The 13,024-nt window shown below is 34.0% G+C and overlaps 1 protein-coding gene across 1 annotated transcript in view; it reads left to right on the top strand.

Moving 5' to 3' along the window:
* Positions 1–13,024, top strand: part of gammaCOP (coat protein (coatomer) gamma) — a 206,837-nt gene that overhangs the window by 28,466 nt on the left and 165,347 nt on the right. Inside the window, exon 3 of the mRNA XM_090389779.1 lies at positions 8,688–8,768. Within this exon, the coding sequence (XP_090245905.1) occupies positions 8,688–8,768 (81 nt within the window). The remainder of the gene's footprint in view (positions 1–8,687; positions 8,769–13,024) is intronic.

Here is a 13,024-nt window from a genome sequence, read left to right as displayed (position 1 = left end):
GACCTGCCAATTTTATTCAATACCTACTCATTTGTTCTTAGATCTAAATAGGAAATATGCAGTATTCTCTTGTAACACCACATTTCAAATGCCTCAATTTTCTTCCTGTCAATTCTTTTCAGATTCCATCTTTCACATCCATAGGTAGCAACTGGAAAAATTAATGAATCAATGATTCTCAGTTTTGTGTTTAGGGGCAGATCATGATCTCTCCATTATTTTATCAGAACAGCAACCAACGTTTTAGCAGTTGCCTGTCGTCTCTTTACATCGTTTGAGCAGTCACTATTTTTATTTATTCTTGACCCTAAGTAATCGAATTCATCAACTTCTTCGATATCTTGCCCATTAACCTTCACTTTACTGGAATCAAGATTATCACCAATCACCATAATTTTAGTTTTACACACATTCAGAAACAATCCTTTTTTCTTACTTGCTTCACATACTCTCTTCAGAGTTTCTTTAAAATGATCCTTAGAATTACAAATTAGCACAATATCATCTGCATAACAAAGGTTGTTTACCTTCAGTCCTCCATTTTGATGCCAGTCTCTAAATCTTCCAAAGCTTCACGCATGATATCTTCGGCATAATGATTAAAAAGGTGAGGTGACAGAATATAGCCTTGCCTGACATTGTTACCTATTGTGAAAAAATTTGTGTTTCCCATGTTCGTTCTCACAGTTCCTTCCTGTTCCTGGTACGGTAACTTAATCAGCTGAATTAAGTGGATTGGGAAACCCATAATAGTTATCGTTTCCCATAGTTTCTCATGTTGAACACAATCAAATGCTTTTTCATAATTTGTAAAACACAAAACGACTGGAACATTTGAATCCTTTGCATTTTTCAATAATCAGTTGTAGACTTAAGATCTGATCTCTAGTTCCTCTACCCTTTCTGAAACCTGCTTGCTCTTCTGGCATTTCTACAAGTTTTCTTGAGATTCTGTTTAATATGAGTTTCAGAAGAATCTTGCTAGCTTGAGAAATTAGGCTAATAGTCCTGTAATTTGAGCAAATTTTCAGATCTCCTTTTTTTGGTAAAGGGATGAAAATTGATTTCTTCCAATCTGATGGCCACTGTCCCGTTTCCCAAATTTTTACAATCATTTTATAAAAAAAAACTCTGCACCCTTCACACCTATAGCTTTAATCAATTCCACAGGGATTTCATCAATTCCAGTTGACTTGCCACACTTTAGTTCTCTGATGGCTTTTCAACTTCTTCCTTCAGTGGTACTAGTTCATGATCACACTCTTGAAAAGGGGGGGTGGCAGATTATTAGTGCCAGCAGGTGCTCGGAAGAGCTGCTCACAGTATTCTTTCCACCTTCCTTTGATTGTGTTCTCCTCTGTTAAAATTTCTCCCTTGGAGTCTTTAATTACATTAAGTTTTGGTTGGAACTTTTGTCTTAAGGACTTAATTACATCATACATCTTTTTAGTGTTTTGTTTGTTGTGGTATTCAATTTCTTTACACTTTCGATTGATATAATCCTGTTTGTCCTGACTTAAACAGCGCTTGATGACTTTGCTTAGTTCGTGATACTCTTTGTTTCCTTGTACACCCTGGGCTTTTGCAGTTCTTTTCTGTTCAATAAGCTTAAAAGTGTCTTCTGTAATCCAAGGCTTCCTGATCTTTGACCTTTCTCTAATGTGTTTTGCTGAATCCTTAATAACGCTTTTTGTATTTTCCCACATTCCTCAGTCAGCCTATCATCATCTAGTTCTAATACAGCTTGAAAACGATTGCCTGTTTCAAGCATATAATCGTTTGGAATATTTCTACATCCAATCATCTAGGGAAAACCTTATTCATGATCTTTTTCAGCTTCAGCTTGAGAATGATGTGGAGTAGCTGATAATCACTGCCACAATCTGCTCCAGAAGTGTTTTTGCTGCAATTACACTGGAATGTCACCTTTGCTGCATAAAGATATAATCAATCTGATTCCTTGTTTTATGATCAGGAGATTTCCATGTGTAGAGCCTTCTTGGGTGCTGCTGAAAGCAGGTGTTACATATGACAAGACTGTTCAGACAACAAAATTCAATTAAACTTTCACTCCGCTCATTTCTAGTGCCAAGACCAAACCTACCACATTCTGGACTTGAAGAAACTGTCTTGTCTACTTTTGCATTAAAATCATCCACGAGTATCAAAACATCCTTTTTTTCGGACCAGATCAAGAACTGACTGGAGATTTTCATAATAAACGTCCATAACTTCATCTGTGGATGTTGATGTCGGTGCATATTCAACTAAAACTGTGAGATTTACTGGATGGCTCTTAAGTCTAACCGTCATCATTCTACTATTAATAGGATTGTATCCAAGAAGTGACCTTGAGCATTCCTTATTTAAAATGATAGCAACACCATATTCTTTTACTTGGTCACTTCCAGAAAAAACAACCAAAAACCCATTTCCAGTTTTGAAATGACCTTGTCCTGTCCACATGACTTCAGTTGCTCCTAAAATGCCAATTTTATACCTATCCATTCCATTGATGACCATATCCATCTTGCCTTATTTTAAACTTTTTACATTCCATGTGGCCATGTTTACCCTCTTCTTTCTTAAATTTAATTTTGCAGGGCACACAATGGCATCCGGGATCTGGTTAACAGCAGTTTTTGGAGTTGTTTTTGTTGTGGTCTCGTGGCATCAGATAATGTATGCAACAGTAAAATTGCAACTTGCATTCCTATGCAGATTCTTCTGTTTCCCTTTTTAGAAATAACTTTGTTTCCTTCCTTTCTTTTCTGTTGTGCAAACATAACTTTTATCAAGAAGAGAATGATTAAAAGAAAATACAACATACCTTTGCTTTATATGGCCATTAAATTTTTTACCTTTTATTGGGTTCAAATGAATCGCAGCCTTTCATCCTTGCAGTAATTTCTTTGTTTTCCTTCATAGATAGGACCACTACTTAGCAGCACTTTGATATAAAGAAAGTGCATACACATGCAGAACATTCATAGTTACATACACTAATCAAATCAAATTGATAATTCTTCAACAAAATGTTCCTTAGCTTTGGCCCATTTTCACAGGAATTTTTAGCCATCAACAGTGTTCTGATTATTTGTTTGCTTCTAACTGTTGTTAAATGGAAAGTTTCACGTATAGGTACTACTTCTGCCAATTCATATTGATTGTAAGTAACACTGCTTTTGAGCAAGAAATTATATTCTGTGCATTACTGTCCATCTTCAAAGGACCCAAAATTCAAATCCTAGAAGCCTCTCCAAATGAGGAGAAGTGGCACACAGTGCAGTTTGGGTAAACAAGCCATTGAATGCATTGGATGGTGATAGTTATTGACTCTTATAAGTTTTTCTCAGATGCAGGAAAGGTTTTAGCTCTGCTTTTGTCAAAATTGTTCTAGAAAGTGAGATTTGAGTTACAGTTTAGGCCCAGATCAGTATGCCAGTTAATCTTTTGTGTTGGGGATGGATTTGATATTGATTGAGATGAAGTTTGATTTTTGATTTTTTTTTTTTTTTTTTTTTCTGGTTCGACAGTAATTTGCAAGTTAGTAAATTTTGAAAAAAATTGCAAGGAAATCATACTTTTGATGTGTTTAAAAAAAAAAAAAAAAAAGCTGTAAATTTTGCTAAACTGAATCTTGACCACCTATAGCGGCAGTTTATTCTTAATGGCCCAATCTTTCAGTGTGTTATACAAAAAGCTGTGTTGCATTTGACATATTTAAACTTTTCTCATATGGCTGTTCCTCTCTATTCTTACCAGCATTAAAAGTGAACTAACAGTTCACTTTTAACACTGGTAAATTTCTTTTAAAGTTGATAGTATTCTACAGTACTTCCTGGAAAATTACCTACAGTCATCATTCAGTAAGTTGCAGCACTTTACATGTTCATGAATTCCACATGCTCCTACCAATAAGAAAAATAGCAGAGGAATCACACCTCGCAATCCCAGCAATTTGAAGAAGAAAGCTTTAAAAATGTCTAAACCATTCAAGATAGTATTAGCCATATGGTACAAGGAACCAAAGGATGTGATTCTGTCCTCACGTAAGAACCCGTTCGACCAATCTTTGAATTCCCCCAAGCTGTCGGCCTCAACTACCCATGGAGCTGACTTATTCCAATAATTAACAACTCACTGGCTGAAATGAAACTTTCTACAATCCACTCTGAACTTCTCCCCCCATAATTTGAATTTCATTTATAATATGGTGATGAAAATTTTGCCCTTGTGCATTTTACTTACCTTTCTCAGACCATTGTTGACATCAGTCAGGTCAGGTTAGTCTCTCCCTAAAGTGCCTGGGAACTGACCTTTGTAGCTTGTGTATTCAGTCTTTCAACATATGAGCACACTTTGTTGATTTCACCAAGCAAATCGCCAAACGTTAAAGCTTTAAGTATCTTCATATTTGGGCACAGTATTCTATAGAAATTTTATGATCTGAACTTTCGCTCTCTTCAGAGTGTGCTGTCAAGGGTTGCTAATTCCATACTTCTTGAAAGACTTGATTTCTACAAAGAAGTAGTGTTTTATTGATCTTTTTTCTTGGGAATATAGGATGGGTTTTGGTGACTGAAATTCTTGGAGGTTGGGAACTGAATACATGAATAATTTTTGATTTCTTTGACTAGATTTTCAGAATATATTTAATTTTTATTAAAATATACAAAAGTAAATATTACTGTAAAATATTTAAAATATACCAAATTAAAAGCAGTAAATAATGAAATAAAATATAACACAGGAGCTCAGCATCTGTATGTTTCCTTTATCAACTGTAACATTTGTAAGGAGGTAGTGGGTGTTGTAATGCATGAGAAGGGGGAAGGAGAGGAAAAGACAGACATAATTCTCAGCTGCCCAAGGTTAGCATAAGTTACACTAACCTTGTCATTTAGGAAGGTGGCAGGGAAGAATGGGAAAGAGATGTCTGTATGACTTGCACAGCACTACAAATTCAAAGGTAGGATTTATTTGCATGCTCTCATTTCTGTTCAAATTGTGTCTAGTACTATGTATGTGGGCAGATTCCAATCAGTGACTTTAATCTCATGAACTATCAGTAACTTGAATATCATTTGGCTGGAAGGCATGTCCCTCCTGCCAATAGTGCATGGCTTTTGCTGATTGGTCAAAATCAGCATTCTCAGTGAACATAACATGGTCTTTCAAGTGTTCCTCTTGGTGACAAATGGCTTCACCGATATAGCTCGAATTGCATTCTCTATATGGAATACTATAAACTACCCAACTCATGTTTAACAACCTCAGTATATCATAAACTGATGTGAACAGGCCATTATACTAATTACTGGTCATGTCATGATCCCTTACACAACAAGAGTACTATTTACACACACACACACACACACACACACACACACACACACACACACACACACACACACACACACACACACACACACACACGTGGACAGGATATGATCACATTGTCAATTAGAAACAGAAAATGAGTTGAAACTGCCCTCCAGAGTTGTGACTTTCCTGAAGAAAAGGGTTAAATTACTGGGAGTCATTTTTATATTTTATTTCATTATATTTTTAATGCCTTTAACTTGGTATGTTTTTTTAAACATTTTATAGTAATACTTTATTGTGTTTAATCACATTTTGTTTATTATATTTGTGTATTTTTAATAATGAATAACTATATTTTGAAATCTGATAAGGGCAATAAAATTCATATAATAAATAAATTATTATGTAACTGGGATAGAAGTCCTCTTTTAACTTTAGTTTAACTGACACTCATCTCCTTCCCTCTTTAAAACATAATGATGCACACAGTACACTGCAGTGTACCATCGGCACTGGTCCAGCATACTTGCAGCTAGCAGAGTTTTTTTTTTTTTTTTTTTCACCCATATTTTTTATTGTAATTTAATTAAATATTATATAAATTAATGAAATATGTGTTAGGAAAAAAAGTTGTCGTTTCTATGAAAGTTGGATGCTCTGGAACAACTTAAAAGTATCTTTAAAAAAAGGTGCTGGTGAATTAGGTGTGGGTGAGATAACTGTAAAGATTTGGTTTATAAAAAAAAATCTAGGATTTTGCACTTAGTTTGTTTCACAAAGGTCATTACTTTCTCGATCCACTTTATATAGTGTTTAGTTGTATTAGTAGCATTTATGTAGCGTTTATATAACGTTTAGTTGTATGTAAAATTTTTCCAGATTGTCCTTAAAAATAATTATTTTTAAGGACAATCTGGAAAAATAATTATTTTTAAGGACAATCATGCAACAACTTGATCATAATTTGGTCGTTGCTAATTGCTGTAAGTTAATACTGAACATACAAAAGCTGCATTAATTAAAAATATGGTAAAATCCAGAGAATGGTACTCCTTACAAAATGGTGTTGAGAAGAAGAGGGGGGTAAAGCAGTGACGTACGGTTCGTAACTCCATCTACTCACTGCATTTCCCCTCTTCTCAACAACTGCACGTGGCTAATGTCATATGACATAACAGTATGTCGGAGCTGATAAACAACAAAATTAACGGCAAAACGACAATTTTTTTTTTTGGAGCAGCAAGTAACAGAAATGCAGTCTATTCGGGGAAGACAAAATTTCATAACATAACATCTCGGAATTAAAATGAAGAAAAATTAACACGAAAACAGCAATTTTTTTTTTCAAAACAAGAAGCAAAAAATAATACCATGTGCGACCAGTTTATGCTTGAATCTCTCCCAAAGTCATGTAAACCTAACCTTTTTTTTTCGCTGAACACAAATGAAATTCGACTAACACATGCAATTAACAATAAAATTCCTCTTTGTATATGCACAATACATCAATAGAATTTTTTTTTTTTTTTTTTAAAAACGTAACAACTGACACAATACTAGGTTAAAGAGATGAGAAAAGAAAACTCATCTCATCAGTCCTGGCATCATGCCAGCTCGCGGTAGCAAAAAACAATGAAACAGTTTATCTGCAGGATGGAACAGGATACGCGACACAAACTTGGGACGACACGAGGAACCATGTGGCAAGCTAACCCAGTATTAATTTTTGGACACTTACGGTAATTAAAAAGATGTTAAAGGAAAAATACGAACAATTTATGTATATTTCCAAGTTTCACTTTTCTTTAACTCAGGATGACACGAGGTATCACGTAACAAGCAAACATAACCAACAAACCCAGCAAGCAAATGTGACTATGAAATGATACAAATTTCGCATTTACCGCTGCAATGACGTTATGTCACGTGACGTCTGCCAGAAACAAAGAGGAGGATGCAGCGAGGGGCGGAATCACAACCTGTCAATCACTGCTTTCCTTTGCTTGTTGTCACCATTTTGAAGGGTGTACCGCTAAGTGGAGTATAGCCAAAAATATCTTATTTGTGCTGTGGGCTCTTTGCCCTGCTTTTGCTCCTCCCGAAATTTGGCTACAGATTGTGGAATTGGAAAAACACGTTCTTCACACCCAGGCACGGTCCCAGGATATTTTAAAGAGAGGGGGGGGGATAAAGCATTGTTCACAGCATCATTAAGCTTTAGTCATCATGTGACAATAAGAAAATCCATATAAACCAAAATTAGAGGTAATAAGTAATGCATCATTATTAGAGGTAATAAGTAATGCATGATTGGAGTTCTGTGTTCATGCAAGAAAGAACACAGAACTCTAATCAGTGTGTCCATAGACGCAGCATCATTGAAAAGGCCTTTCATCAAAAGATTGATGGGACAGAAAGTTTTACAAGTGATGGATGGCTTCGTTTTTATAGAAAATGTCACAGTATTCATTGTATTGAGTATTAGTGGGAGGAGATTATTTCCTAATGGGCTGAGGTTGGCAACACTAATGAAAGTCCTGAACTACAATAAGATTATAAAGAACATGGTTTATTAACTGATTTCAGGTAAACTGAAGGTTCCAAAGATTTATAGCAAGAAGGCTTACACATTGGATTCAACAGTGCTTTTCAACAAAGCATCACCAATTTGCTGGAAAATGATATTATGGGCAATGCAGAAATTATCCACACTATGGTAGAAACATTGGATTTAAATATGTAGAAGAGATGAATCAGATCCTGATGAAGAAATAAACTCTAGATGCAGTTTTGTATTCAGTATTCAACAATATAATGTTTATATAATAAAAAAAAAATGAAGGGACTATGCTGCAGAACGTCACTTTTCATCATCTAAAACTGATGAAATTTATTGATTTTATGTAAATGAATGTCATGTATATGTTTTAAATGAAAATAAAATTCATAAGGTAATGTGTACTTTTTTATGATTTCCTGTTTTAACCAACTTTTTCTTCAATTAAGCAGCCAACCATTTGGTCCTGATCACATCAGATAAGTAGGCTTCTATTGTAATGCTTGCAGGACTATACATTTCTATTCTTGCAGCCCCCAATTAAATTTCTGTTTTTAAGTCTGAGCATTCTGTACTGAAAATTTTTTTAATTTATGAGAATTATCTTGATGTGATATTAGGATAACATATAATTAACAAGTATTATTAATGATCAGCAGTTTCCCGTTTTCACCATCAACTTATGCTGTAAGTTTATATACCTGCATAATTATTGTAATAGGTTAATTAGGTCAACCTTTGACTGGTTTATTGATGAAAACTAGATTTTTAAAATAATTTAAATTTTCTATATATCTTACAGGCTCGAACTTTTAACGAAACACCTTTAAATCCAAGGAAATGTGCTCACATTCTTACCAAAGTTATTTATTTAATAAATCAGGTAAGATTTTTTGTCATGTGTTTAGTTAAGAAATAAAAATTGATAGCCGAATAATTCTATCAAAAATGTGTACAGATTTTTTTTCTAAGGAGCAGAATATTGGTGATTGCACTCCATAACATTATAAGTGAATAAAACCACACAGATTACAAGAAGTACTAGTGTCCAGACCATCACAGATACCTCTATTTATCATCTTCATTAGTAAGTTGTGTGCCACTCTGAATCTGTTTCCCTGTGGCTACCACAGTGTCTTTTATGGATCCAGTAAAACAAATTTGCCTTATGCTACAGTTCATGACATTATTAGAGATTGGTGCTCAGTGAACTGGCAATATCTAGTGGATATATTGAGACCAGCTTTATGCTCATATAAGTATTCACAGTTGAATCATTTGGCGGCAGAGACATTTCCACATGTGACTCTTGGGAAATCATTGTACATAGCTAACTGCTGTGAAGTCACATGGCACTATTTCACAGTGAGTTAACCATCTTTGAACAGAGAAAAAAAATTGGCATGTTAAATGTGCCCTGTGATAGCTGGGTGTACTATACATTGATCAAGCATGATACCATGCCAGCACTACACAAGAGGGGAGAGAGCAATTTACACCACAATATTTATTGAGAACAATGCACTATAACATGTGAAAGAGATGAGAGGGTCATTTTGATACTTTTCAACAGAATGGTTCCAAGATATCCTGATCTTTCCCCAAGAGAGTTTTGCATCTGGAACTTTTACTGTTCCATACTGTAACAAAGCTGAAAGATGCTATTGTTAGGGAGATTAAAACTGAACCTACTTTATTTGTTATAACTACAGTACAGTGAGTCATTAATTCAGGTTTTATGCAGAAATATAGATATTCACATGCAATATACAATCAGCAAATAGAATGACCAGTTAGATGCCGAGACTATTTATATCGATATACAACATACAATAAAATATGAGTACTAAAATAAAAATCAACACACTAACTACTCTGATTAGACTTGATTGAATAATGAAGATCATGTTTTCCATGTCAATAGCAGATTTAAAAAAATTAGCACAGCAAGAGTTAGTTTCCTGAATAAATGTTCGAAAAAAAAATTATGAACATTGAAGGTTAATTAGTTTCGTTGAATAAAATACCAGGCTCTTAGAAGGATAAGTATTCTAAGAATAGACAAGAAAAATGTCTATTGAAGACCAGAAAATTGCATGGAAAACATGCAAATTCTTATCTTCAATACACATTTTGATGTGAGCAAGGAGACTCATGAACTTAAAATTATTAACTTAATGTAAATAATTAAAAAAAAAAGCGGTGATGTAGATCATGTTGTAAACTAAAGTGGAAGTGAATGAAACTAGTGCATAGAGAGTACTGAAAATTTCGTGATGTGTTGTTCCTAAAATAAAGGAAACAAACTTTATTTCACTGAGTGAATTATATTTCTGAAAGGGATCTAAATATAGCACACTATTTAATAATGGGGAATAAAATTAGTTGCCCAAAAAGGAACACAATAACTCCATTACAGTTGAAAGAACAAATGGTATTTATAAGTAAGTAAATAAATTTCTATGTAACCACAGGCCGCAGTAACCGGAAGAGTTTACTACTCCATTGTAACTTTTTCTTCAGGGTTTTGGTTTAGAATATGGATCCCACAGGATTCTTCTGTGGGACCCATTTGCTGTTTCTTATTTTCATTAGTGATATCAGTGTTGGTATTATCAAGATGAAGGGTGAAGGGTTCTGTATAAGGGTAATCCCAAGTTAAATTATCACAGTAATCCCAAGTTAAATTATCACAGTAATCCCAAGTTAAATTATCAACTAGAGAGGGGGGGGGTAACACACTCAACACTGAAAATGAAAAATATCATGGGGTGAGATGTTGTAATGTACCCCAGTATAAATTTCTCTCAACAGTGTTAAGCATGGTTGCTAAGATAGCACATTGGATAGTTCCAATGATGACATTTATAGGAATTTTACCATTTAGGAAATATAGTTGAAGAGATAATCATACTGTACAAACCAGTGGTCAGATGTCCATCTTGAACACAGGGGCTTGGAAGTCTACTTTTAGGAAAGATATCAACTTGAGTGTAAGGGTGTAAAGAAAGGCAAAGAGATTAACTGTGGATGTAAAGAGATATTCTTATAGGAAGAGACTCCAGTTTTGTTAGCTGCAATGTTTGTAACTATGCATTTGCATGGAGATCTGTTTGAGGTGTTTTATGGTTTTAATAAAGGTTGATTAACAGTTTGCATCAGTTGTTTAACAAATTAACAACAACATCCTAGAAACAATTTTTTTGTTTCTAGGATGTTGCAAACAAGGGGGACACAAATTCAAATTAAAAGAAAAATAATGGTAGATGAGATGTAAGGAAATTTGCCTTTGGTCAAAGAGTAATCATCCATTGAACAAGTTATGAACCGACCTTATAGAATCAGCTTGTATAGATTTATAGAGGGATTAGATAAAATTAAAGTATACATTTTATTATTTTTCCTTACTTTTGATTGCAGATGTTTAACTTTGCTTTTTTTCATTTTTCTGCTATTCGGAATGGGGTGCCGCCCAGTACATGACTTCTTCACCAGTGATCTCTTGTCATTTAATTTATTTCCAACCTTGTTCACCTGAATTCACATAACCTTTAGTTTGTGAGCCATATAAGAGTATATCAGCAAAATATACACTCCGGCATTTACAGAACAACATTACACAAATTGTGCTGAAAGCAGTCATTGACAGTGCACTTCTTCACTTCCAGCATATTGTGGATACTGTTGGTCATCACATTTGGTTAATTTGTTTGATATGCCTTCTTTACCAGTGATCGTGCCATTTCACACATTTACTGAAATGCTTGGCAACTTTGGCAACAATATTCACAAAATAGATAATTTGTGGGCTGTAAAATTGCCTTACACATTGTGTTATGTTTATTAGTTTGGATAAACATGGCTTACTGGTTTCTACATTTTGTTTTTACTAGATAAATAAATACTTTTCTGCATGAAATATAAATTTAAGTTATTATTAACCTAAACTTATTACTATTATTATTACTAATTTAAACTAATTAAAACTTATTATTACTTAAACTAGAATTTTGAATTATCATATTTATACAAGCTAAATATCAGGTAAATATTAGCTGATTCTAAATATAAATATTCTTATAGAAAAGACAATGTTATGGCCTGGTTTTGTAGGCTTTCTTTGGCAAAAAAACTGGTCTAAATTAAAACAAAGGACTTGCATGATCACTGCCTCTACAGAAGTTGGAGCTGCATACTTGAGCTGTGTAAAGTCAGGAACTGAAAATGAAGATTTTATTTTGTTTCTACATTGTGTTAAACAAATTGATCACAGAAGTCTGTATACGTCTGGGTAAGAGTAAAATTACTGCCTTACATATTATATTGCATTAAAAGAATATTAAACTTATAATTGTAGTACAGTAAACCCCCGCTATTCGCGGGGGTTACGTTCCTGAGAAATGCCGTGAATACAGAAAATACGAATACTGAGTTATGGCTCCCATAGTAATAAAGGGGTTCCATTCCAAAGTATGAAATATATAAGAAAAACTAGTCTAAAATTTTGTCTATGTATGTATTATATGTACCTTCATAATATGACTATGTACGTAGACAGTACATAGTGAAATGCAAGCATGTGGAATCGAAATGAAAATAAGAAACAATTTATTAGAAATTTCAAACCAGCACCTTTGCTAGCTGAAAAACTTATCCCGCCAGTGCTATCACCAGTTTCGCTAAAGTGTTGATAAAGGAGTCTTGCCTTTTCACGAATAATGAGTGAACTTAACGGAATTTTATTTTGAGTTCGGTCTTCTATCCACAGATTTAAAGCTTTTTCCATTTTTTCTAATTTAACATCACGAGTTACAGAGCAAATTTTTGAAGCAATTAGTGCATTTTCACGGACACTACGGTGGATTTTTTCCTTCCGATTTTTTGATTGATTGAACCGTTGACTCATTGATTTTATAATGTTTTGCCACTAAGAAGACACTTTCACCATTAGAAATTTTGTCTAATAACTTAATTTTATTCGCTAATGTCATCACCTTCTTTGATGTTTTCACATTTCCCTTGTTATTCGTAGCCATATTTTTGTACGGGTAGAAAGAACTTGTCTAAATAAAGTCACTTTCTTCCGTTAACACACTCGAAAAAGTCTGTTTTACACAGTAAAACGGTAGATTTAACACT

Source organism: Mastigoproctus giganteus, chromosome 2 (assembly GCF_048544385.1).
Source record: "Mastigoproctus giganteus isolate SK-2022 chromosome 2, ASM4854438v1, whole genome shotgun sequence".
Classification (NCBI taxonomy): domain Eukaryota; kingdom Metazoa; phylum Arthropoda; class Arachnida; order Uropygi; family Thelyphonidae; genus Mastigoproctus; species Mastigoproctus giganteus.
Note: the sequence above shows the minus strand (reverse complement) of the source record. Positions and strands in the feature narration are given on the sequence as shown.